Source organism: Delphinapterus leucas, chromosome 18 (genome assembly GCF_059928025.1).
Source record: "Delphinapterus leucas isolate spDelLeu-1000000601 "Yukka" chromosome 18, BTC_Dleu_Yukka2, whole genome shotgun sequence".
NCBI lineage: Eukaryota > Metazoa > Chordata > Mammalia > Artiodactyla > Monodontidae > Delphinapterus > Delphinapterus leucas.
In genome coordinates this window covers 3,149,566-3,175,642 of record NC_143146.1, presented here as the reverse complement: position 1 = coordinate 3,175,642, position 26,077 = coordinate 3,149,566, and the positions used below count along the sequence as shown (strand labels likewise).

The 26,077-nt window shown below is 50.5% G+C and overlaps 1 protein-coding gene across 1 annotated transcript in view; it reads right to left on the bottom strand.

The window, feature by feature from the left end:
* The window catches only part of COL4A1 (collagen type IV alpha 1 chain), a 150,621-nt gene that overhangs the window by 20,344 nt on the left and 104,200 nt on the right, over positions 1-26,077 (bottom strand). Inside the window, exons 18-37 of the mRNA XM_022576774.3 lie at positions 25,633-25,674; positions 24,055-24,139; positions 23,676-23,711; positions 21,397-21,561; positions 18,361-18,456; positions 16,322-16,405; positions 15,703-15,773; positions 11,848-12,039; positions 11,116-11,284; positions 8,701-8,793; positions 8,506-8,610; positions 6,643-6,740; positions 4,501-4,651; positions 4,180-4,293; positions 3,358-3,525; positions 3,150-3,239; positions 2,185-2,337; positions 1,945-2,043; positions 1,744-1,833; positions 304-443 (exon numbers count right to left, since the gene is read on the bottom strand). Of these exons, the coding sequence (XP_022432482.2) occupies positions 304-443; positions 1,744-1,833; positions 1,945-2,043; positions 2,185-2,337; positions 3,150-3,239; positions 3,358-3,525; positions 4,180-4,293; positions 4,501-4,651; positions 6,643-6,740; positions 8,506-8,610; positions 8,701-8,793; positions 11,116-11,284; positions 11,848-12,039; positions 15,703-15,773; positions 16,322-16,405; positions 18,361-18,456; positions 21,397-21,561; positions 23,676-23,711; positions 24,055-24,139; positions 25,633-25,674 (2,241 nt within the window). The remainder of the gene's footprint in view (positions 1-303; positions 444-1,743; positions 1,834-1,944; positions 2,044-2,184; positions 2,338-3,149; positions 3,240-3,357; positions 3,526-4,179; positions 4,294-4,500; positions 4,652-6,642; positions 6,741-8,505; positions 8,611-8,700; positions 8,794-11,115; positions 11,285-11,847; positions 12,040-15,702; positions 15,774-16,321; positions 16,406-18,360; positions 18,457-21,396; positions 21,562-23,675; positions 23,712-24,054; positions 24,140-25,632; positions 25,675-26,077) is intronic.

Genomic DNA, 26,077 nt, shown 5'->3' with positions numbered 1-26,077 from the left:
AAAGCCCTCTGAAAATGGAGGAAAAACTAGAAAACCAGAGCAAAGAGCAGTTGCCTGTTCTGCTTCTCATGTTCCTTCTCCATTTCTCCCCATGATAACTTGCTACCCAAGCTCTCAGCACGTCTCGGATCCTCCTTGGGGACACAGGCCATGAATAGAAGGGGGAGGCAGGGAGACGTAAAATCAACTGGAGAAACCGTTCTGTGTTATGATTCATCTGCTGTGTGGAGATGCTCAGTAAACGTTCCTCCAAAGCCTTTCTGTGGGGATGGGTGGGAGGGGCTTCTGCGGCGATGCTGTTACCTTCTCCCCGGGCCGTCCTGGAATCCCAATGCCAGGTAGACCCGCCTGCCCTTTCTCTCCTTTTGCTCCCTTTTCTCCAGGTGAGCCAGGGATGCCCTGCAGGCCAGGGAGGCCAGGCACACCTTTTTCTCCAGGTATTCCTAGAAACACACACAATTGAAACAGAACGTGTGCTTAGCAGGTGCTAATGTTAAAAATAGGAAAGCGTCTCAACTACCGGCCAAGAATGAGATGGAAGAACACGTATCCCCTCATTTCTCAAGCTGTAAGTGATCCAGGCAGGCGCCAGCCCCCCAGACCACATTAGAACCACGCCAGGAAACGTTCCTCCTGTCTTTTAAAGACAACCACGTTACAAAGGGAGAAAAAATACATTAACCGCTGAGCATGCTTCCTTTCCCAACAGCATTAAACATGGCTTCTATGTCTTTCGTTCCGTAGTCAAACCTCATTATCCGAATGAATCAGAGGGGGCGAGAGGCAGGCCATGGAGAGTAAAAGCGTACCTGCTTCCAGGACGGATGTGGGCAGTCAAACTAATTTATAAATAGGTCCCAGGGAAGCAGGCTTATGCCCGGCCCTGTAACTGACCCTCTGCGGCTGCTGGCTTGGTTGTTAGGGGCAGCTGTGAGTCGGTTGGTGATGCTATTGTAAGGAGAACTTGGATATTAAATTGCAGCCAAGGCCTGGGAGATTACTGCAACAAAGGGAACGCTGGTTGTTTTATTGCAACCAGCATCTGCCTAGCGGACTGAATGACAGGCCCAAGAGATTCGTTGCAAAAAGAATTTAAGAAGCCTTACTGCAGCCGCTGGGTGTTTATAGCTCAAGCAAAGTGACAACGCGCCTCGCAAAGACTTGGGAGGAGTGAGGGAGACAGGCTGGCTGCCCTGACTTCCTGCTCCAGGCAAGTTCGAGGAAGCAGTAGCACCTGGACCATCGGGGCCTGAGCCTTCCATCTGCTGCCTCTGCTCTGGTCGCTGTCACCGCCGCAAACGCTGATGGCAAAGCCTGGGAGGCCAGCTCGGGACCAGGGCGGAGGAGCCCAGGGGATTCTTCTGAGCTAACGTCAAAGGGCTTTACAGGCACGAGCTGCTTGCACTGACACAACTGAATGGAGAATTAATCACCTCCTCGACAGATCCAAGTAGACGGATCACTTGGAGGTAACTGAAAGTTCATAGTGCACAGCCCGTGTTTTATTTTATTAAACTGTGACGAGTTTTGTTTGTTTGCTTGTTTAAGCAATGGCTGGAAGGTCAACCAAATGCCACTATCCCTAGGCAAGAGACCACACAGGATTGAAGATGTGAGTCTGTGTCAAAGACACGTCTCCCTGGATTGCGTCCTCCGTGAAGCGGGTCTCACCCGCAGACTCATCCCACAAGCACCACATGTACAAGCACTGGAAAGGGAACTCCCTTCCTAAACCCCACATACCTGGCAGGCCCATTCCACCAACCGATCCTTTGGGTCCAGGAAGTCCCGGAGCACCTGGGGTCCCACTTATGCCCGGATCACCTTTAGGTCCTAGAATCATAAAGAGAAAAACCCAACAGGTCAACACCCATGAAAACTGCCAGGTAACCTCTCCCGACACGAGCCCCTGCCGAGCTGGCGACCTTGAACTCCCTTCCATACCTGGCTGCCCAGGGTGTCCTGCCTGACCGTCCTTTCCAGGCACTCCTGGGGTTCCAGGATCTCCCCGGGATCCTTTATCACCAGTTGGGCCGATTTGTCCTGCACGACACACACACAAAAATAGTGACGACCACGTCTGCTTAAAATAAGACAAACTGTAGAAACACAGGTCTGTGAAGAACTGAATAACTCGTTAGACACCTTCTCCCCCCTCCGAAGGTAAACTGTCCTCCGCGTTACCTTTTTCTCCTTGGTCTCCCTTCTGGCCTTTCATGCTGCCCATGTCCACTTTATCCATGGAGCCCGGCTTGCCAGGAAGACCCACATCTCCTTTATCACCCTTGAAGCCAGGGTCTCCCCTGGGTCCCGAGCTGCCCGGGAAGCCGTGGTCCCCTGTAGAAAGAAGAGGAGGCACCGAGTGACACGTGGCCAGGGGCCCCCAAGGCAGTGACGAGTGTGCTGTTCTTTCTGGCCAGTAGAAGTAACTGATAAACTACCTATAAAGAACTAATAGTCTGTCCAAAAGTGGCGTTAAACGGCGAGGGTCCGAGTTACCCAGAAGAATGCGACAGCAGGGAAATGAACAAAAAAGCCATCTTCTAGAATTCATTATTTGCTAATAATTCCAACATAGGAGACTTCACTTATTAAATAATTTATATTTTCTCTCCTTCTCAAATACCTTCACGACATCTGCTCAGTGGCCCCTCAATTCTATCCAAAAGAACAGAATTTTCCTGCTCAACTAAACAGATGACCGTTTTTATGTCTCACATCTAAAGTCAATTTCTTTTTTAAAAACAGTATCTGAACCAATTTCAAATATCAAGATAAGTAATAAAAAGTAAGACTTGTAAACTTCCCCTGTTTGCTAATTTGACTCCAAAGACTCAGTTGCTGTGACTGAATCTTCGAATGACTAAAAATACCACCATTTCTCAAAACAAAACAAAAAAACCGAAAACTCTACCATGCCAACAAGGAAACCCGGAAACCTGTCTTCTCTCTGACTTTTCGGCAGGGCACAGCCCTTCATCCCCAGGACCCCTGAGCGCCTCCTGGAAGAGGGGGTCTTCTGGACCCTAGCTTGATCTTCTTTCCCAGGCCTCTTGAAATGAACAATGACCTACGACTCTTGGAGAATTTCCCACAAGGCATCGGGACACCGACATGAGATGGGCTTTTCCGGAGTCACGGCTCCCTACCTTTTTCACCCGGCAATCCTGGCACACCCGCTGGTCCTGGCGAGCCGGGCTGCCCGGGGGTCCCCATGACGCCCATCTCTCCCTTGGGACCTGTGGCCGGATGGAAGGACTGTGAACGCTGATGGCGGATGCCGAGCGAGGGTCATGAACAAGACCAGGTGAGGCGTCTCCCCAGCATCCACTTGGGTGGAGTTCACAGGTCATTTACCTGGGAACCCGGGCTGTCCAGGTGTGCCCTGCTGTCCAGGGAGACCAGGCAGTCCCGACTGTCCCGTCAGGCCGGGGAGCCCCTGAGGCCCTTTGTCTCCTTTGGGGCCCGGCATGTCCAGGCCTGGGAATCCGGGGAAGCCCTTCTCTCCTTTCACTCCAGGGGGGCCTGAGGTGGGGAAGAGAAAGGGGGCGTCAGCAGGATCGACAGGGTGTCCTGCAGCATCCTGTACCCTGTTTAACTGTTACTTTCTGCAGAAGGTGTGTAGCCGTGCCCACGTCGGGGGTAGAGGGGAACAGCTTCCACCTTCCCAGATAGTGGTGTTTGGGGCCATCGGTGGGCAAATAACGTCCCAAGACAAAGCCCCGCCTACCTGCCGTGAGTGGTCAGCAATTCCCACCCGGGCCCCTCCGTAGTATTCAGACCTAAGCCCAGCTTCTCCACGGTGTCTCTCCCTGACTGTCCTGCCCTGGTCCACCCTCTCTGTCTCACTTCTAGAATGATTATTAAAGGCAAAGGTAGCTTCCAGACATGAACTCATTTTGTTTAAGTTACCTACAACTTACTAAACCTCTTATGGAAAGATAAGATAGAGATACCGATCCTTCTAAATTAAATGTAAAAGGTAAAGAACATACAATATAAAGGGGAGGTGTCTTTGGCACGTAAACCAAGCTCAGAGGGAGGTGAAGAAAGGCGCCTGTGACCTTACGTGTAAGCAAACAACCAAACCTACAGCCACAGAATAGAACTGACTTTTCCCCCTTTTAGTCACAGATTATGAGTTAGGGAAGGGAACATTCTGGAAGAACGTAGTATCACCTGATGACCCTGGGGGTCCCTGTCCTCCAGGGGGTCCCATAGCTCCAGGAGGGCCTATTCCGGGGACTCCAGAAGCTCCTTTGGGGCCTTGCAATCCAGGAGGTCCCGGGTCACCTGGATGGGGAAGAAATCGTGAATGTACCACATGGGGACACAGCGATGTCAGCACCTACCACCCACTCACACCGCTCGCCAGGAACCCGTCTAGAATTTTCATCATTCATTCAGCAAACGTTTACTGAGCCCCGATAGGTGCTCTGCGGACACACAATAAACAGACCCCGTCCCTACCACAAGCTGGATTTGCCCATAAGAAGTTACCTCTGATTCCCTGAAGGCCTGCAGGGCCGATGGCGCCGTGCTCTCCAGGAACGCCTGGTCCCCCGACATTTCCCTTCTCTCCAGGGGTGCCGGGGATGCCAGGGAGTCCTGGCAGACCTTTGAGTCCCGGCAGACCAACTCCAGGCTCGCCCTGGAAACCATGAAGCACGGAGAAGCCAGTGACCCTCAGAGCCCGCGATTTTATCAGGCCAAGGGCGTACGTGTTAACCGATGCTGCTGGTGCATTTATAAGAACGGTATTTGTCCCACCTTCCAGTTGGCGAAGCTTCTTCACACCTATTGTTGCCTTTCAATCTCACTACAAGCCGAAAGGGAGGTAATTTTTATTATTTTCTTTTCACAAAGGAGGAAAGCCAAGGCTCCCCCGTTTGGACGGCTTGTCCACAGTCAGAGAGGCAGGAGCTCCTTCCGCTGGGTCTCGGCCCCTCGACTCTGCTGCCCTGAGTCTACACAGTGGGAACAACACCCAGCGTGCTGTGTGGCCAGCGAATGGGTATTAAGAGGTGGAAAGTTCCAGGACTGGAACAGAACTCCATTTACTTCATTTTTTTGATGAAACGAAAGCTCTCATGTCAAATTAAACGTTTAAAACCTTTTCATGAATCAAAGGGCTTTGACCCACACAGATGATTAAAAATAAAGGCAGTATCTTGAGGGCCTGCAGGAAGGAGCACACCCCAATTTAAGCCCCGACGGGCCGTGTGAAGCAAAACGTGCACATCATGTCACAGCGGCCCCCCCAGCATCTCTGAAGGCAACAACTTCCAGATGACGACCTGGTGGAGGTAAGCGGGCAGAGGTGTCTTATCCACACGGCCCTGCGGTGAAATTTGCAAACTGGAGGGAACTCAGTCCAAGGGATTTTGAAAAAGCTCAGTAATTTAAATCGTAAACCAAATCCTTAATTCCAGTTCCATTCGGCATCTACTAGCTCGTGAGCCAGTGTTTGAGGCGATCTACATACTGCGGTCACTGACTCACTTACACACCCAGTGCGGGTCATCAGGGGAAGGTGGGGGTGTGTCACATAAAGAAGGCGTCCTTGGGCTTCCCTGGTGGCACAGTGGTTGAGGGTCCGCCTGCCGATGCAGGGGACACGGGTTCGTGCCCCGGTCCGGGAGGACCCCACATGCCGCGGAGCGGCTGGGCCCGTGAGCCATGGCCGCTGAGCCTGCGTGTCCGGAGCCTGTGCTCCGCAACGGGAGAGGCCACAACAGCGAGAGGCCCGCGTACCGCAAAAAAAAAAAAAGAAGGCGTCCGAAGGCCACATGCTCCACGTCAGCCACACGGGGCAGGGACACCACCTCGGGTCAGGCGTTCCTCAGAAGGAACCTTCCCCGGCATCACCGAGGCACAGCTGCCAGTGTGCACCCCCGCCCACCCCCAAGGCGAGGGCAGGGGCTCTGTGCCGGCAAAGGCGCATCTCCTGGCCGTGGCCTTTTCCCAGGCAGGGCAGACGCCTTCTGGCAACTTCAGTTCCTTTCCTTATGATCAGAACGTGAGAGGATCTAACCAACAGTCGCCTGTACTTGCTGAGTATCAGCAAGCAGCAGAGGGGTGTTCGAGGGCAAAGAGAAACCCGATGTCACACTAGTCCCGGGGTCCCCGACCAGGGCCCTTTGCCCCACGGTGACACTGGGTAACGGCGGTCACACTGGGCATGCATGTCGGGGTGCTCCTTTAGCATCTGTGGGTCGGGGCCACAGAGGCTGCGAAAGACCCCACGGTATTCAGGGCAGCCCCACCACGAGGAATTATTGGACCCGAATGTCAGTATCACTGAGGCTGCAGCCCACCCTGCTGGGGGCTGTTAGGTCACTCAGGACAGTGGCTTCCAAACGGCTTTCTCCTTCCACTCGTGATATGACACACACTGTACCTGAGATCCAGGACACACACAGGCAAGAGCCCACCCACAAAGCAGGAATAAGTGATTCTCCCCAAAATAGGCACGACCACGTGCTACCCCTTGTGCTTTGGTACTTTCCATTTGATGCTATTTCATTCAAACACAAAACACGCTGACCCAACAAACCATATGAGATTAACAGCCCACAATTTATGGGTCCAATTAATCACAAGGATGGGGAAACAGCAATCCAGAGAACGCTCAGTACCCACCTTTTGGCCAGGCGGACCTGGGTTGCCAGGTAAGCCATTGAAACCTTGGCGACCGGGATTTCCAGGAGGTCCAGTGTCTCCAGGTAAACCGTCAACACCTGTTTGGAAGAGTCAAAAAAAATCATTCATGTAAAAATACCGTTCCCTACTTTCTCCACTTCTTTTACACCTGCTCAGATGAACCTGAACAGATTTGAGGGCGCCAAAAAGGAAGATGAGACCATCCTGGTCCAGGGGGAGCCTGGGGGCAGGGTGCGCTCGCAGCGCTGGCCGCCCCTTCCTCTTTCTCCCTCACACCCACCCCCTCCCTTCCTTTTCTTCTAAGCGCTTAGAACTTTTCTTTCCTATCCGCTCCCCACAAATGAAGCAAACCCAACCCAACCAAACCAGCATTTGCAGACTGGGAATGCCAATTTAAACTCTGCCAACTCCGAGTGTGGTCCGGAGCATCCCTGTCGCCTGGTTAGAAATCCAGCCTGGATATCCCCACGCAGACCCGCATCTTAACAAGACCCTTCGTGATTCCTGGACACGTTCGAGTTTGAGAAGCGCCACGTTAGACCGCCTGTTCTCCAACTGCACCACACTGGAGGCACGTGGGGACATTTAGAGACTGGGTCCCGCCTCTGATGGGCTTTCTGACAGCTGCCCACGTGGCTATAAACAGCAGCAAGTGTGAGAGCCGTTGGGCTAGGCTCTCTCTGTGTGATGGAAGGCTGGGGACACGCAGTGATCTGCAAGCTTGCAGAAACACGAACCTGAATCGCCCGTGGTGTAGGGCTGCTGTTTCGAGGGGCCTGACAGACAGTGCACATAACTCCAGGCAGCTTCGTGCGATGTGGGCAAAGGGTCTCTGATTAAGGAGGCCTTCCTCAGCTAAATTCTACCTGCCATGATGGCAGTGGTCTGGTTCTCCCATGGAACACGCAGGAGGCCTGAGCACTGCCCCTGTGATGCTGGAGGGTCACTGGGGGGCCTTCTGCCCCATGAGCCTGGCAGAAGTGGCCATGAGCGCGGCGGGCATCATGCGGCTCCCGGAGAAACAGGCCGCTGTCTCCCGTCCCCGAGCGTGAAGGCCTGCAACCTTGAGAGTGGGTGCGATGCAGAGCCCTAGACAAGAAGCCCGGAGGCTGGACAAGTCTTTAAACTAAGTTTTGGTGAAACGGTGGTCAAACTGGGGTCGGGATGTCGGCCCAAAGGGAAAAGACGTGCCCCTCACTGCTCACAGCCCTTCTGGGCTCTGGACCAAAGTCCCTAATGGCCAGTCTGCATATCAGTCTCCCTGAAGGACTAAGAAAGCAGCAAAACGGGTGAAGCTGTCCTCTTTACTTCCTTACAATTTTCAGAGAGAAGTACTGGTTCTGGAACGTCCATGCGTGTGAGGGCCTCTCCCCCAAGAGCAAGGCCCCCCCTCATATTCACCGCACCATCCCCCCGCCCTTCCCCCGCCTTCCAGACCAGCCTGGCCCAGGTCCCGGCGGGCTGTGTGCTCCCTTCACGGATGAGAGAGAGACCGCCCTGAGGGTAGGTTTAGGCAAACGTGGCATCTGCCAGATCCCTGGACAGCTTGGGGTCCTTGAGGTCCCAACCCCTTCCCACCAAACCACTCGGCCGGGAGCACACGTCACCCATCACCTCGGTGACCGGAATCACCAGCCTGCACACCGCACAGCTCTTTCGCTAACTCGCACATGGTGTGTTTACGTCCACCGCCTCTTTTCTCCTAGAATTCACGTGAGGATGAACGGAGAGACCACAGCCCTTGGTGCTAACCAGCCGGGGACGGGCGCCACCATCGGGGCCCACGCAGGCAGTGGCCTGAGCAAGCAGCCCCCCCAAAGCTGCCTTGTCCTGCGGGTTTACCTTTGGGGCCGGGAGGCCCTGGAAAGCCAATCCCAGGCTGGCCGACTGAACCCTTCTCTCCAGAGAGACCCGGCCTTCCCGGGGTTCCAGGAAAACCTCGGTCACCTGCGGTGAGAAAGACCAATGGTCAGCGTGCGAAAAACGTGAGCACATTTCCCCCACCCCAAGCCTCCAGGTGAACGAGACGCTGAGTACCTTGGGGCCCTTGGAACCCGGGGGACCCCGGAAGTCCTGTTGCTCCAGGGGGACCGGGTAAGGGCATGACCTTTCCTTCTTCACCCTTGGGACCTGAGGAAAAGAGCAAAGGACACAGCGTGAGGGCTGCCGCGTCACGTCCTTGCCTGCTCGCCTCCATCTCTTCCTTTTCCTTTTCTAGAATCTCTCACAGAGAGCGCCTCTTCTCCCAAAACGTCCAAAATGACCTAGACGTTTGTTTGACACAAGAATTCTTTAAGTGTCCGAAACAAGGGTCACGAAAAGCTAAAAACTCTACAGCAACAAACAGCGAGATGACCCTGGTATCAATTAATCTGCCTCAAAAAGTCAAAGTCTTTTCACCGTTCTCAGTGGCTCAGACGGGACTGGTTCTAAGTTGCTGTGATGCCCACATCTGGTGGGAAGTTATCTTCACGACGTGCCCCGTGGGTGATATCGTTACCCTAACAGCGAGCTGCATGGTTCTGCGGTATCTCCAGCCCAGAGAAGCCACCTTTTCTATCTCCAAACTGGGAGGTGCAGGCGCAGCCCCGGGTGCCCGTGCCTAGGAGATCCACTGGGTGTCAGGATTGAGCTGTTACGAAAGGACCTAAGGGCTCATCTCCACTGAACCTTCACGTACCTTAAAGAACTCAGGATCTGAAGGGCCTCCCAGGGACAGCCAACACTTGCTTTAGCTACAGACTGTGGGAAGCACCAGGGCCTGACCCCAACACATCTTTGCTATCAGCTCCAGCCCTGAGAACAAGGCTTTTATGACCATCAGACTAAACACAGCTCTGGCAGATCAAAGAAGTCGGGTTTCTAATCCCAAAGCTGCCGGGGTCTGGATGGCCAAGCAACCCTCCAGAATGTGGACAGCTGACCGACAGCACTGTCAGCATTGCCTCTTTCGGGAACCTTCTTCCCATGCTGTCAAGACGTATCTGTATACGTCCCACTGGCTTTTCTGATGGTAGTTTCTGGCCGAGAAAAAGAAACCTGATTCCTTTGTACACGCTGCAAGTGTTCAGATTCCGGAAGCATGAAGAACACTTGAGATGGTGATTTGGGAACGAGGAGTGTGGGGTTAGTGATCAGAGGTCCCTTTCCGAGACCCGGGGTGTTTCTAAGTCAAACCCAGCATTTTCCTGCCCCGAAAGGAGTCGTAAGAGAGACGTTCCCGGGTTCCTTGCTAATCAAAGAGCATTCATCAGTGGAGTCCTCACTTGGTGAATAACCAGCGACCACCCAACGATCACAAGAGCCCATCCAGTAAGGCACTGTACTTGGGCCTCCGTCAAGGGCTGCTGATGTGTTCTGTATTACGAAGCTGACAAGCCCTACACTGGGTCTTCATAAGGAAATAACTGTTCCCAGTGGGGACAGGAACTGACGGAACTTGGGCTGGATACATGGCTCGGGACAGAATCGGCCAATGTGTGAGAACAAGAAGGCCAGACTGTAATCTCTGCTGAGTCTCTCCTGTTGGAAACCTCGATCTTCCAGCTTCTTAGTTACTATGCTTCTCCAGGCTTACTGGCCACACACCTTTAATCACCCCAAGTCACCTTTCATTCATTTCTACAACTCTTAAGCCATCTTAGTCACAGCACACGTCCTTCTGTCCTCTGTGCCCAGGCCGTTCCTGGCCTCTTCTCCTCCAGGTTTCCTAGGCAATGATGTCAATGTTCCATTTCTTCCCGGAATCATCTTCAACTAATAAGTCACTGACAGTCTACTGTGTGCGGGCCTGGGGACCGACCCCCCCCCTTTCACTTCCGTCCCTGAAGATAAGCCCGTCGTGAGGACGCAGTGGAGCGCATCCGTGGGAAACCCTCACACAGCCCCCTCCCACGTTCTCCACCAAAGCCCGGGCGGTAGGCTCCAGGAGGGCGGGCGGCCTCTGAGTTGCTTCCTCTCTGTTCGCTTAGCTCAGCGCGTGGCACACAGAACCACGTGATAAAACAGTCAACAAACGGCTGGAACTACCCCGAAACTCAACAGCCAAGTCAAAGCAGCTGTGGATCAGTCAGTGTGTGCAATCAGCGGAGGGGTGAAGAGTAAGTATGTGGCTTGGGATACACAGAAGCCAAAAGGGACCGCTCATCGGGGAGAAACAGAAAACGGGCTCAGGCTGGTGTCACTTCCACACAGAAGGCTGACCTTCTCTGCTGCATATGGCGTACTTATTTATAAGGAAATCACCTAGACCTTCAAGTTCCTGTCATCTAGATCCTACACGTCACTGGCCCATCTCATAAAGGAAGGAACGAGATACAGAAACGCTAAGGAAAGGTTGCTCAGGTCACATCCCCCCCTCCTGGCAGAACTGAAACCAGACCCACGTCCCCATGTCACTGAGCCCAGGGCTCCTGGCACTTGCGTGCGGCACTGGAGGTCCTCAGGCCTCACCTGGCAGGCCTGGGGACCCGGGGTTTCCCGGAAAGCCCATCTGTCCTTTGTCACCAATGGGGCCAATAGGGCCAAACCCTGGAGGCCCAGGAGGGCCGATGTCACCACGGCTGCCGGGGAATCCAACTCCTCCCGGGGGGCCACGTTCTCCTTTTAATCCTACTGAACCCTGAAGCGAAAAGAGAAAAAGACAAGTTATCAGCAGACCTACCAGCATTCCGCTCCGCGTCGCATTTTTCCACCACCCGTGGTACAAAAGTGCCGAGTTTAACTACCTGTGCTACTTATTAACTTCAGCCCGTCTGCAGAGGTCACCTTGTAGTTAATAAATGAAAGCGGCATTCTCTCCTCTAAGCTGAGCAATCGCCCTCCCAACCCACACACAAGGAGACACTCCAAAGAGGAAGGCACTTATATCTGGAATCTTCTTTGAAAGGGTGACTTGAACGCCGCTAACTTTAAAATTCACCTCCCGGCCGACATATGGAGGTCTTTTCAGTTCCCCCAGATGCATCAGAAGACACTGGCCCCTTGTCACCTAATCGTGCAGGTCAGGGCTATCACACCTAGGTCTACAGACTAGTTTTTCCAGTGAACGAGAGACAAGTTCGTTTACGACAAGGACCCCCCCCGAGTGAAAACAGGCCGACGGGAGACCAATTACTCCTTCTTCCGTTCTTTGCACATCCGTCATCTGTCAAGCGCACGTTCAAAGTCTGGGAATCAACATACCGGGGAGCCTTTGGGGCCGGGCAGACCCGGATGGCCGTCTCTTCCGGGAGAGCCTGCTCTCCCTGGCATCCCGGGCTGGCCTGGGAAACCTGGGTCTCCTTTGTCGCCCTTGAGTCGAATATCGAAGTAAATCTCGCCAGGCTCGCCCTTGGCTCCTGGCTGGCCCATCAGCCCTGGCACACCTTGCGGTCCCTGCGAGAACAAAGCCTTGTGAGGCCACCACCGAAGACGCCCATCCATAGAGCAAACCAGCAGCAGGGAAATCAGGACGCCACCTTGAAAAGCGGGGACGGGTTTAGAGCTCCCTGTTCCCTGTGTAGGAGCAAAAAAAAAAGCCAGCAGCTCTGTGACAGAGCCCTGAGCTGACCTCACTGGTGTGCTGCCCTTAAAAAGCCTCTAGTGATGGAGACGGGGACAGGGCGGGGGAGTGACGGAGGAGCTCCGGGCCCAGCCCGGAGATCAGTCCTCAGGTAACTTCCTTGTCTCTTACAACTGCTGACATCCCCAAGAACAGGTCGGCTACGGTTGGAAGGGGCTGGATGTGCGATTCCCTGGGCCCAGGAGCCGGAGATGGAGGCTGAGAGCAGCCACGTTCCCTAAGTCTGGTCAGTGCTGAAATCACACAGCTTGCCTTTCATGCTCACAGCCCTAATTCCGGAAGAGATGAGGAGGCCCAGAGCACCCGCAAAGAGGAAAGTCGGGGAAGGGAGCCTCAGGCCAGCTCTGTAACTGGGATGTTGAGCCGTCAGCAGAATAGAATTAACTTTCCCAAGAGACACACGGGAACACTTCTCTGTTCCTGGAAAGGGGAATCTTCAAGGAATGCCCACCCCCTAGATGGCTCCCCCTCCAAGTCCCCTTGAGAGTGGGATTCACCAGGAAGAGGCCCAAGGCTTTAAACAACTGTCTCAGTTACCTGTTCTCTGAGAGAGGGATCTCTTCAACCTCCCCGCTCACCTGGCAGAATTTAAACCCTTGCGGAATTCATGTGGTTTGAATTCCTTTTTGTAAACTCTCTTTGAAACGGTTCTTGGATGTAGGTGAACCACAGTGCGTGCGCACACACACACACACACACACACACACACACACACACACACCTCTCTGTGTACCTATAATATGTATGCCTCAAACTACTGGACACAGTCGGTCGGAGCTGGCCCTGAGCTGGAAGTGCCCCTTGTGACAGAGGACCCTTCACTCAGAGCTACTCGGGGAAGGAAGGGGGAAGATACTCAATCTGTCGTATTTACTCTAGTTCCACTATCTCCACCAGCCACCCGCCAGGAAGTCTAGCAGAGGACATGGAAAATTCATTATCTGGTTGAAAGCTGCTGTGGTATTGTAGCTTTTTCTCTCTAGTTAACATTAGCTCCCGTGCCTCCCTAAGGCCCAGCGAATCTTGGAAGCCCTTCCGCATAGGCCCAGGTGGGCTTCTCCCGTGTTTCCTCGGTGTACTGTATGGTCCTCGTTGCTCTATTAGGGACATTTCCTTGCCTTCTGTCTCTCCACTAGCCTTTCAGGGCTGTGAGGGCAGGACCAAGGCTTCCTGTCTTTGTGCCCTTAATGTCTACGAGAGGGAGGTACCGGAGGACGTGTATGTCGAACCAGCAATGTTCACCAATAAAAAGTAAATGCCAAGGTAAGAAATGACAACCAGTGCACATTCTTCTCAAACCAGAAGCACCCCTTATGTTATTTTATGTGGATTCTTCACCACTTAGAAGTATAGTATTTTCTGATACTATGAACACAGGGTGAGAAAAATACAAGTTTTTATTTTCATACTGATGACCGTGTCAGTCATCGTTTTATTTAAGGGAGAAATCTAGGATTTCTTTGAAAATTGACATTTACAACCCTAGGACATCTCACGTGGATTCTTTGCTGATCCTAAGTGATCCAAGGGTCTTTTGATGTACATGCCCTAGGATAAATGTCAGAGAGTCAGACGCTGCCTTGGAAGTTTACCACTGGCTACATAAATTGGAGAAGATCTGACAACTCGGGCAGTCTGCTTCTAGAAAGTGGTGTCACCATGGGAAAAGTTGGGAGAAGTTCGTTTCCATTAACACAGGTCACTCCCAGTGACCCCAGACCTGCCTGGGGGCTGGGCTTCGTCATCTCAGCCTGGAACCCGCCTCTTGTGGTCTGTCCTCTTTTCCCCAAATCGAACCCTCAGCTTTCAGAGGACGTGTCCCAGAAACGCTACCTAAATCAAATGCAGAATCAGAGCTTTCTTCATTGGCATCTACTTTCCAGTTTGCTCCGCTGGTTTGTGGAGCCTCCTTTAGCCTCCAGCCAAATTCGAAATAAGGGTACCACATTTCTGAGCTAGTTAAACCATGGAGCTATGATATAGCATCTAATAAAAGGAAAATCATTATCTTCTCTTAGGTTATTTACCTACAGAACAATTTTTAGAAGTGTTCTCCCTCTACACCAAGAAAGATGCTCCCTGGATGGACAAGGCATGGGGATTTGCATTTTTTGTTGTACATTTTGTTTTTTTCTTTATCATGACTTCTCCTCAACCATCCTCCTTCCTCTTTTCTCATTTATATTGGATTTGGGGCTGGGGAGGGGGGCGGGTGTCTGGACTGGGTTCCAGGCAGAGTTGAGGCAGGAAGTATTCCAGGAAGGCTGAGTAGATAAAGACCGTGCCCAGACTATGTCTGTTGCCTTCAAAGTTGTTCCCACTTTGATCCCCACCACAGTCAGAGTTCCCAGCTTTGTGAACTTCCAACTTATTTAGAAATATGTTAAACAATTGCGACTTCTAACTTAGCTCCCCAGGCACCGGGGAAGCTCTGGAAAGCAGAAGCCCATGACTTAACTTCAAAAGAAGAAAACTATTGCTGGATTCCAGCTGTTTCATTCCTATTTCAACTCACTTTTGCCCTGAACTGCTTTTACAGAACCTTCCAGAAATATCTTCTTAAATTACAAATGTTAAAGACCTACAAACAAAAAAGAATAATGCTACAGATTTGACTTTCCATTTACGACAAAAGAAAAGGAAAAGAGGAATGAAAGAAATTGTAGAAACCGGTTAATGCTTAACAGAACTGAGAAGCACAAAGAAAATAGGAGAACAAAGCCCAAAGGCTTAAACGCTTTAGAAATAGAGCTGATAACGTGCACAAAAAATAACGTCCTTCAATATTTAAGATTATTACTATAATCTGCTATTCAATGGCTTCTTTTCAAACAACGTAGAAACGCTAAGGAAATGGCGTTCTGTCTAACAGAAAGGTTTCATGTCCTTGTGATCGAGATATTTCACTTAGAGATTTGAAAAAGTGTCTTTGCCATAGATGTTGGTGATAGGAGCTTTCAAATTCTGTACCTGTAAGAAGAAGAAGAAGAAAGGAATAGTTCAAGTTCGTAGAGGAAAATCGGCCAGTTCTGCTTCACTGCCATAGACACCGTCAGCGCTGAACTTAGTCACTGACGAGCTTTAGATTATCTGGTGTGAGAATGGATGATTGTGTAAAAAGACAACTCAACAGTGTGGCTGCTAGAGGTGACTCTTGGTGGCACCAGGGACCCTGCGGGAAAGTGACCACCAGCACTCGGTCGTGCTGAAAACAGGTTAAGTGGCGACTGGATTCTGACCAGGTGAGAAGAAAGGCAAGTTGGGGTGCAGGTTCTGGATACGATGGTCGTACTCATCCTCAAGTCAGTCAGTCAGGAGAGACGGCGGGGAGTGATTCTAACTGCTCGACAAAGTGATCCTTCCCCAGCTCCCAAATAAAGCAGGAGTCCACGTGCAAATGCAGAGATAACATGCCTTTGCTGGTTTGCTCGGTGGCAACTTCGAATATGTCTAGGAGCTCAGACAGGTTTACTTACAGGCAATCCTTCAAGACCATCCCTGCCGGGTAAACCTCTGTCGCCCTTGGCCCCTGGCTGTCCTGGGAAACCTTTCGCAAGAGACAGAGGCAAGATTCAGCACACTGTTGATGAGACACCTTCTAAGAGCTCAAAACATTGTTACCTTTTCAAGATTCAAAAGTGCAAAGATCTTTATACTAAGTGGATGACGTTTGAAGCAGCTCGAGACAGTAATAACAAAAATGCCCAGGACGGGCTCAGAAGGGGGACGAGTGACCCCCAAATGCACACAAGTAACACTGACGCAGAATGGCTACAAACCCCTGCCCGCAAGCCCAGGGGCAACTTAAACCAAAGCAGGCAGGTAACCCCCTCTGAGATAAGGAAATTTGCAGAGCTGTGTGAGCCATATGCTGCTATCCTTTGACGAGGAAATCTTTCCGACACTGAATTTGTAAGTCATCTTGATAATTTTCAAAAAAATGGACAAATCCTAGAAGTGTGGCTTCACATTCTCATCTCGTGTTTTAGTGCTGATGGAGAAAATCAGGTCAGGGAGTAAGATATGCTTCACTGTGAAGGTTCCAACCCATCGAAGCAAATTCTGACCTGGTCTCTTTCACAATTGGGGCCTTACCTATTTCTCCGGGGGGTCCCTGTGGCCCTGGGGGCCCACGAAGTCCTGTTGAGTCACAGATGAGACAACTATCTCCTTTTTGACCTAAAAAAGGAGACACGGGGTATTATATAGAACAGGTGAGCAGAATCCCCTGGAGCATAGTGACAGCACAGGAAAGGGAAGAGGAGGCCACCATTTACCTAACACCCGCTCCAGACGCGTCCATCTGCCAGTGGCCGCGTATCCCTGACATGGGGCCCACCCTCCGCCCTCAGCATACATCACAGGTAACCACGGGTGCCCTTCTAAGGAATCCCATCCTTCCGCCCTGCCAAGGCACAGGCCCTGCCTCACTAAAAAGTGATCCAGAACTCCATTTGCCCATCAGCCTGAGATGACTCGACTCTATCATTCTGTCTCTAATTCTAAAACTTCCCATCATCTTTCTCTTTGCTTTTGTATTTTTTAGCCACCTGCACATATAACTCCTGGACTTTAAACCTATGTTCCAGGCTGACAAATGACAGATGGGAGTAAGAAGGTACAAAGTCCAGGGCAAAGACCTGACCTGACATGGAGGACCCAAGAGGAGAGGGACCCCAGCACATGAAAATGGGAGGAAATGCCTTTCTTTGGAAACTCTAACCTCTTACATCTTGATTTTCAAACTAAGCTAAAAGGCCTTCGAGTGTCTTAGATGTGCATGTGTCCTGAACCTTGAATGTCAGGTTTCTAGGCACAGGTAAGGCAAACAGAGAGCAGAGCACACGTGGAGGAGCTGTCACTCAGGGGTCACAGAGGCTGGGTTGTGTGCCCCTCGTCCCCTCACCCTGACCGGCACCCCAGCCCCAGGCACACCCCACACCAGGCCCCAGTGTCGGGAACAAGGGCAGGACAGGAGCGCATCGGTGGGAGGGAAGCACTGTTAGTTGCCTAGTAACCCAGCCAAGCTGCAGGTGCTATGGGATCCACGGGTGTCTGCTCCTGAGGCTGGAAGTGGATGGCGGGGAGACCTCACACTGCAGTCTGGGCAGGGTGACGGCTCCACTGCAGGAGCGTGATGGCACAGGAAGAAAGAGGCTCCTCTTAGGAGCCGGGGGATGGATGAACACACCTCTCAGTACAAAGAACCTTCTGACCACTGGCTCCATCACAAAATGGAACAGCCTACCTCAGAAAGTGCTAAGCAACTGGTAACTAGGGAGATTCATGAAAAACAAGTGACACGCCAACGGGTGACACAATCCTCCCCGCTTGAATTCTAAGATCACTTTTTCATCTAAGGTTCTGCAACTTACATGGCTGTCAAAATTCTAAGACATTTTCCATGCATTTGAGCTTCAGACTTTGGAAGAGCAAAAATTCTTTGCGATCCAAAGCCAGAAATGGGACCCACAGGGATCAGTTTTGGGGGGCCGCCCTCTCTTTGTTCTACTCCCTGGGTATTAAGAGACCTATACTGAATAAATATTGGAACATCCTTTGTTTACTCCACTCTAAGACGGGACTGTTTGTGCAGTGATAATCCATCGTTCCCAAGATAGTGAAGGATCAGGATGCGTCCCGCGCTGGCATTACAGACGACACTTGAAAAGTTTAAGATAAAACTCAGAGCCAAGGGTGGAGGTGGTGGATTCGTCAGCGCAGATCTGCTCGCACTGATTACGGAAACTGGGATTGAGGGGTGGTGAGCGTTCTGTATACACACTTGTGATCCGGCTTCAAGGAAAGACGTGCATTCTTGGAGAATGCAATCTCTGACTTTGAACCAAAGGATCGCAGGAAGGGATCAATCTGAGAATTGAATCTGCTGACCCCACAGAGGGTAAAGAACGGGCTCTGACTCGAGGGCCCGTCTCCCCGTTGTCTCCCAGGTGACAGGGAGATGCCCAATAATCTCAGCAGAGCTGTCGGGAGACACATCTGAGGCATGGATTTTGAGGGGAGCTTCAAATAATGGAAGAAGATACCCATGTCCACTCAAAGCCAGGAAGTATGTAGAAATGTATCACACGCCCAAACAGAATCAGCATTTTTTAAAAAATTAAATCTCTTACCTTTTTCTCCAACTTCGCCTGTCAATCCCGGCTGCCCCGCACTTCCGGGAGGACCCTGGTCACCTGGCGGCCCGGGCTGGCATTCCACAATTCCATCTGCAATGGATGTTTAACAATTAGAGGGTCACTCTCAGCCAACTGAAGCTATAGGTGTTTTCACCCTCTCTTGATTCAATCCATTACAAAACCAAACTTTATTTAGGTTATTTGGCAAGTATTAGAAATCCAGCTGTGGCCGGCTTTGAAACAATCCTAGTACGTTAACTTGTAAAACGTGACAAGTGCACGTAGCATCCATCCGTGCCCCGTCGCAAGCCGTCAATGCTAAAATTTCTATTTTACAATTCTAACGTTTATTTCAGCTCATCAGCCCTGTCCTGAAACTGATTTCATGTTATCTTGCAAGGTACACACCATCACCCTTACGTCACAGATTAAGAAACTGAGGCTCAAAGACTTAAATGATTTGTCCAGAGGTAGGAACCTCTGTGAAGTGAACACAGAGACTTCAGCAACTTTATGCCTTTTCTTCCTCCTGAGCAAACTTACAGCGAAGAACCTTTTATTTTAGAGACACAGGCTGCCCGTGGGAAAACACCTCTAATTGTTTGTTCCTATTCAATTCTGAGCATCACTGATGTGCAGAAGCATGAAAATGAACTGCAGTGACGCAAACACCATCGTTGTGGGTTCTAGTAAAAAAAAAAAAAGTATTGTTTTCGAATATACACAGTGATAAGAGTTTATATTTCCTCCTCCAATATGTTTGAAGGAAAATGGCAGAGTGCGTGCCATTGAACGTGAGGCTCTGCAGGCACCGGTCACAACCGTAGCCTGGACATTCATGGCGGCAGCTCCTGCAGCCCCCAGCTCACACATCAGCTCCACAAGGAAGGACAGAGGGTGAGAAGAATCCCCAGCCTTTTGGGCTTTTCACAAGGGATGCTGCGGCAATGGTGGGTGTGCTCTCCCCAAACACAAAGGCCTAAAAAAGAGCCCAAACTTCTCCGTCTGGTGACTTTGTTTAGAGCTCAGAGGAAAAAGTTTCAAGTGTGTAAGAAATGAAGTCCAGGGGATTTTTATTTGCTTGTTGATGATGTCTTCCTGGGAGCTTCTCTGAATAAAGCACAGGTGAGGAGGAACCCTGGGGTGGCCGTATCTCTGCCCTGGGTCCTCTGGCTCCGGCTGGCTCCTTGGTGACCCCATCAGTCTTGAGCAGAGTGGAGTCGTTTTTATGCTTCAAAAAGCTTCTCTAAATTCCTTGCCTGGGAAGAACTCATTCCCAGCCCTGCAAGCCGAGGTGGTTGGACTCCCCGATTCTGAAAACACAGGTGCGTGAACACTGACAGGTGTAAAATTATTACTCTCCCAGAACACACCTCCTGCCAGCCTCCTCTCCATCAGAATCCCTACACACCCCTGGTAGGAAGGCAAGTTACCATCCTCATCAAAATGCATTTTAAATAATTTTAAGTCTAAAGCAAGAATACAGGGATGTGTCTGAGGAGTTCTGAAGGGCAAGTTCAGGTTCGACGTTTACACGGTCTGCTCAGGGAGGCTCGGCCGTCGAGGGCGGGGAGAGCTGCAGCCACACGGGACCAGAGCCCAGGAGCGGATAGGGCTGTAGGCGGCTCCACGCTCCCTGGGTAATGAGCAATCGAAGGGTCCCAAGGTGGCGACTCATTAAGATGCAGCCTCTTTAACGTGCACTGTAAATGTGTGTAAAAATCTCATCGATAAATGATCACTCAGCACGCTGTGATTGTGAACCACCTAATTGGCACAGACTGGAAAGGGCAACCCGGAAACCTGAAACAACGTATTCAGCCGACACATCCTACACATCCTACACAATTCACAGCAGGGAGAAGTTCAAGCCTTTCAGAACTGGCAAACTGCGAATACGAAAAAAAGGTTCTAGATCTCGCCAGGGTTGGCTCTCTCGCCAGGGTCTTTGCCGATCACTCTTATTAAAGCTAGAACCCACGCACGGTCCAGAGCTCTGTCCTCCCTTCCCGGCTTCCTTTCCTCCTGTATTTGTCACCTCCTGCTACCACATAATCTACTGATACTTGTTTACTTGATTTCTGTCTCGGAATGCATGCCCCAGGAGGACAGAGTTGTTTTGTGGGCTTTGTCACAGGTCTTGGGGCAGCGCCTGGCGTATCGTAGGCACGCCAATGTTTGTCGAATGAGTAAGTGACCAAGGAATGAACAACAGGTCTGAGGAAATTCACGCTGATCTGTTCTCAGTGAAGATTCACATCTGGAATCACTTGTTCCATCCAGTCCATATCTGGCCTCCCTACGTAGCTTCATCCGTGAGAAGTCCTTTCATGGAGATGGGTCTGCATTCCAGCAAATAAGCCACCCGGCACCTACAGCATGGAGACCCCCTTCCCATAACCCACACAGGACCCGTGCCTCAGATTCTCGGCTGAGCACACGCTGGAGGTCTGAACTTACGCCCACTGGAACGATTAGTTTAAATCCCCTCAAAGTTTCTTTTATTTTGCATTGCGATTACCTTGGAGTCACAGAGCCCCCTTCACTGAATCAAGAGGTTCCTGTTCTGTGCTCAGCTTTGATAGTGGGCAGACGAGAAAAATCCAGGTAAACTACCATTCAGATTTGAAGTCACTTACAGACAAAGCAGCCCCTTCTCCGTGTGTGCGTGTGTGTGTGTGTGTGTGTGTGTGTCTTAGTACCAGCTTGTGTCTCTAGATGAACAGAATGTGTTCCTTTCCCAGTAAGAACCCTACAACTCAACCAGTTGAGTTGTAGGGTTCTTACTGGGAAAGGAACTAACTTTAGATGCTGGTTAGGTTGGCCCCTATTCCTCTAAACCAGTTGCATTAGTTCACTCTTCCTTTCTGCAGTGACTAACTTTGCAAAGACAACTAAGTGAGATACGAACAATTCATAAGTTGCTGGACACCCAGCCTCTGGCACTACACCTTCCCCAGCCCAGCTTAGCCCTGCCCCCCATCTGTCCTGGACAGGACACCACGCGAAATGGACCCAGAGGGTACTCACTTGTGTGGCCTGGCTGCCCAGGGGGGCCGGGGGGCCCAGGGGGGCCCGGTAGCCCATCCCTTCCACCTGGTCCGGGCAAGGACACGCCTGGCAAGCCCTGGTCGCCTTTCTCTCCTCTTTCACCGGGGAAGCCGGGGGGACCGCTCAGCCCTGGTATCGGGAAGCCTGAAACCAGAACAGAACTCATGGATACAGCACAACACCAAGTGTCATGCCGACAGCACACACTGGTTATGGTCAACTCTGTTCACGGGAAAATGACCATGGCTGAAAGGGGAACTGCTTTGGACAAGTGAGAAACTGCATTTGCTTCTCACCACGTAAATGCTGTTGGGCAAAGGCTCCCTACAAAGTAACTGCAAGGAAAAGGGGCTCATTGTGTAGACATTAACCTCCGTGGATCTCCTTCAGTGCAAATAGTGTCCCCAGCAGGTTAGAGAGAGTACTTTCCATTTCTGCTTAGAGAATAAAGAAAGGCGTAAGAAATGTCCTTAAACGAAGCAGACGTGGACAGGAGGCAAAGTGGGTGGGAAGCGTGTTGGAATCAGCTAAGAAGCAGAGTCAGGACAAGGGAGACAGCCCTGGGGAAGAGCGCAAAGTCAAGGGGGAGACCAGAGCTGCACACCGGAAGTCGAGTTAAGCCGCTGTGAGTTTGGAGGGGACAAGATCATAGGGCCCTGTGACAGCCGAGAAGGGTTCTGACCTAGTGCTTGAAACACAGCGGTCCAGTAGGCTGCAGGTGAAGTGACTCTGTGCTCCGGAGAGCAGAGAGCTGGCCTCTGGTCCCAGCATCCGGCCGACAGGTGCAGGGGCGTGAAAACACACGGGTGAGGTGACATGGGAAGAGTCAGGGCAGAAGGAGCCCCGAGGAAGGACGGACAGACCCCCAAACCCCAAAGGTGGACTTGAGTCCCAGGTGAGAGGCTGTTAAGTCGCTGAACCCGCAAGCACCGCACGTAAAAGAACTGGAGGCCATCCGCGTGGGCTCCAGCCCCATCCCTACCCCAGAAATGGTGTGGGAGAAGCAAAGGAAGGATGAAGGATGACCCTCAGAGAGGCAGGGAGGCGGGACCTGAGGCCGAGGGCCTCCGCAGTCAGCAGGGGGTGGGAGCTGGACTGGGGGCATACAAGGCCAGAGCAACTTCAAAGACAGCTTCTAAAAACGGCTTAGGACACTAACGGGGTCCGATAGGAGGTTTTAGAAAGTAGAGCTGCAAATGTTGCCGCGAGACGTGAGGTAACATGTTCACGAGAACAGCTGGAAGGTCCGGCAAGCTTTACAACCAAGGAGAGGAAAGTGATGGAAAAGAGGGAAAAGGGAGCATTTTAAGGGCAGATGCCAAAATTTTAGCAGAAAGGAGGCACGCAGGGCAGCGAAGGCGGCCTTGAGCCACCGCTGCTGCGAATCTTAGACAGTGGGGCTGGGTCGTCCGGGTGTTGTCTGTTCCAGCAAAAACAAAGGAAGGGTCTCTGGGGGGACTTAAAACTGAAGAACTGTCAGGAAGGGAAAAAAGAAACTGACAAAAAAGAATAAGAAATAAAAATTAAAAATAAAACCAGACAAAAGCAAAACCTTCAGTAAGAACTGTGAACACTTCGTGTGGTGTTGATTCCAGCGCACCCGAGGGTTTCAGGCCGAGCACTTGTTACCTCTGCTCTAGGACCTGGGATTACACGCCTGCAGTGCACACAGACAGGCATCTGTACATACAGAGAAGTGCAACTCCCAGCCTCCGATTACACAATCCGTTAGAAATGCAAAACTAGCACAAAACAGCTGCAGACTTAGTATAAGCTCAGTGACGCAGGAGTCCTCCGAGAAGCAAGATTAGAGGTGATTAGATTAGTCAGAAGAGGCTTCAGCCTTGAGTCTGGTCTCAAGCCGAAAAACAAAGGCAGTTCCACACAGGGCAAGGGAGAGCAACGATGCTGGGGTGCGGGTGGAGGTCTTCCGAAAGGCCGACGGTGCCCCTGGGAGCAGCCGGAAGGAGGTGAACAGCAGGGGGTTAGATCAGAGGCAGGGAGACAGGGTAACTTGATGAGAGACGTAAGAAGTCCCACCTGTGAAATACATGTTTATAACTACATGTTAACCTGTCATTTACAAAATAAACACTGTCCTAGGAGCACAGGTTGTTTTCAGATCTAGAAAAATGTGTAACAAAACTGCTAGCCACTGTATGCAAGTATCTAACTAATGCAGGGGATGAACATGTTCAGAATAGAAACCGTGTAAAAGGTGTACAAATACCCTAAAAATATAATTTAAGAATGCTCACCTGGAGAGCCTGGCGGGCCTTGTATTCCTGGGAAACCTAAAAGGAGGAAGAGAGAGTGGGACAAACTGAGCCTGTTTCACTTGTGGTTTATGTTGTGAACTTCTGTGCTCGTGGGTACCCACAGTCCCGGGACAGGGAGCTCTGAACTTGGGGAGATGCCGCGCCCCTGACACTGCAGAGATGCACGGAGATGGCTCCTGGAAACCCAGTGAGACTGCAAAAGATGAACTTGAATAGCACTCGGTCACCACATGGTCCTGCACGGCGCTCAGGTGTTATCAAAACGTGCATGAGTGCAGGACAAAAATGGAAAAAAGAAAGGACGAGAGAAAAGAAGGGAGGAGGGAGAAGGAGGGAAAGAAAGAGGGAAGGATCTTACCTTTGGGGCCTGGCTCCCCTTTCAACCCTGGAACCCCTGGGTACCCCCGCTCTCCTTTCTCTCCCAAGGGTCCTGTGCCGATCACCTGAATTACAGAAGAAAAGATCATTGCAGGGCATGGCAGGGGACTGTGCTGTATATTACAGCTCAGATGAAGAAACAAACACATTTTTTATTATTTCAAGACACATGAAAGTAAAGAAGGAATAGTGGTGGAAGAGGAAGGGGAGAGGAGAGGGAGGGGAAGAGAGTGGGGAAGGGGAGAGTATTGAAAACATAAAATGGATATTCGGTATTGCCCTCCTTGCAGAGAACTTTGCCAGGCAGCTCTGCTTCCTTTTGTAACCATCTGCTTGGCAGGAGCTTTACCAATGAAGCCAAGTTAGAAACATATTAATTCTGAGGTGTGGGGTATGGAATTTCTCAAAGTCCATGCAAGCTGTAAGAAGAACAGTCTTCTTTAAAGAGTATTATCTGAAAAACTGCCTTGAATTTCCTCAGGCAACATGTAACAGGAACACTCACATTTTTTTTTATTGGAAGAGGTTTTATGCTTCACTTTTTTCAATGGTCAAAAGTGGGGACTTCTTTAAGGTCCTCGTGATATGGGGCAAGAAGCAGGCACCGGGGCCCTCACTAAAAAGGGGTGAATTCTGAGTAGCTGAAATTCGAAGACAAGGACCATGCCGAGTATCGCCTATTACCTCTAAGATGCAATTCCTCTGCAGCGGTTAAATGATGGGTATTATTAAGCTCTGCTGATGAGGTTAAGGTAAAAGGTTATTCAAAGGCAGTTGCTGGATTAGAAATATGGGAAATGGAATCATCTATCGCATGACGTGTTAAACGCATGAGGAGGTCCCATAATACTTTGATCTGGTAATCCTATTTCTGGAAATGCAGCCTAAGGAAGGATTACTCAAATCCCTCACCTAACACACACAGACACACACAGGCACGTACAAACATTCACTACCACGTTGTACCCATGCAAGAGGGCAGCAAACAAGAGAACGGTCATGTTTCACTGTTTCCAAAAAGAATTGGGGCAAAATGGTTACAATTATCGCACAACGCTCTGAAAATGACCGTTTGAAGATAACTTGAAAACGTGAAGGATGTTCATTTTTAAAAAGAAAAAATGTTACGTACATTGGATTGCAAGTATATAAAAATATGTATACGGACAAGGAGTCAAAAGTTATTTGCAAAAAATAAAAGTTGTTTTGCTAAGACAGTCAGATCATGGATGATCTGTTTCTCTGAGTAGCATTTTCCTTAACAGACCATTATTTTTTTAAGTTTCAAAATGTGTTGCTAATATTCTCATCCATGTGCAACTCTTTTAATTTTAGTGGTCAAAGATATGCAGAAATTGTCCAAATACAATAACAAGTAAATACCAAATGTCACACGATACAAAATATAAATGATTGGTTCAAATTCTGTGTACCCCCTCCATCAAAACGTAATTCTAGGAACACTGTGGAGCATGTGGCCTAGGTGACAGGCCAGCCCGTCTCTCTCTTTCCCTCTTTTCAAACGATCTCACAGACAGCAAATGTCACTGTTACTCACAATTCCAGGTGGGCCAGGAGGGCCGGCTTCACCTTTGTCTCCCTATAAAAGAAAAATAACTTTACTTGTATTTTTTAGTTATAAAGGTTGCCTGGCCAGCAGCAGGGTTGAACTTTTTTTTTCCTAGAAAAATAGATTGTGCCCACTGTACACTAACAGGATTGTCCTCTCCTTAGAATCTCTCACTGTGATTAGTCTAAAGTGCTCTGCAACTATTACAACCAAAATCCATACATCTCCCCTTGCTTTGCATAAGTGTGACATCCGAAAATTGAGATTTCTACAACACATAAATGGAAGGCTAATTATCCACATTACGAAAGAGCTCATGCTTCTCAGAGAACCTCAACAGAATCATTTGCAAGTTGAATTCGTATATGGTGGGTTTTCTTCTTTTTGTTTTCTTTTATTTTTGGCCACACTTTGCGGCATACGGGGTCTTAGT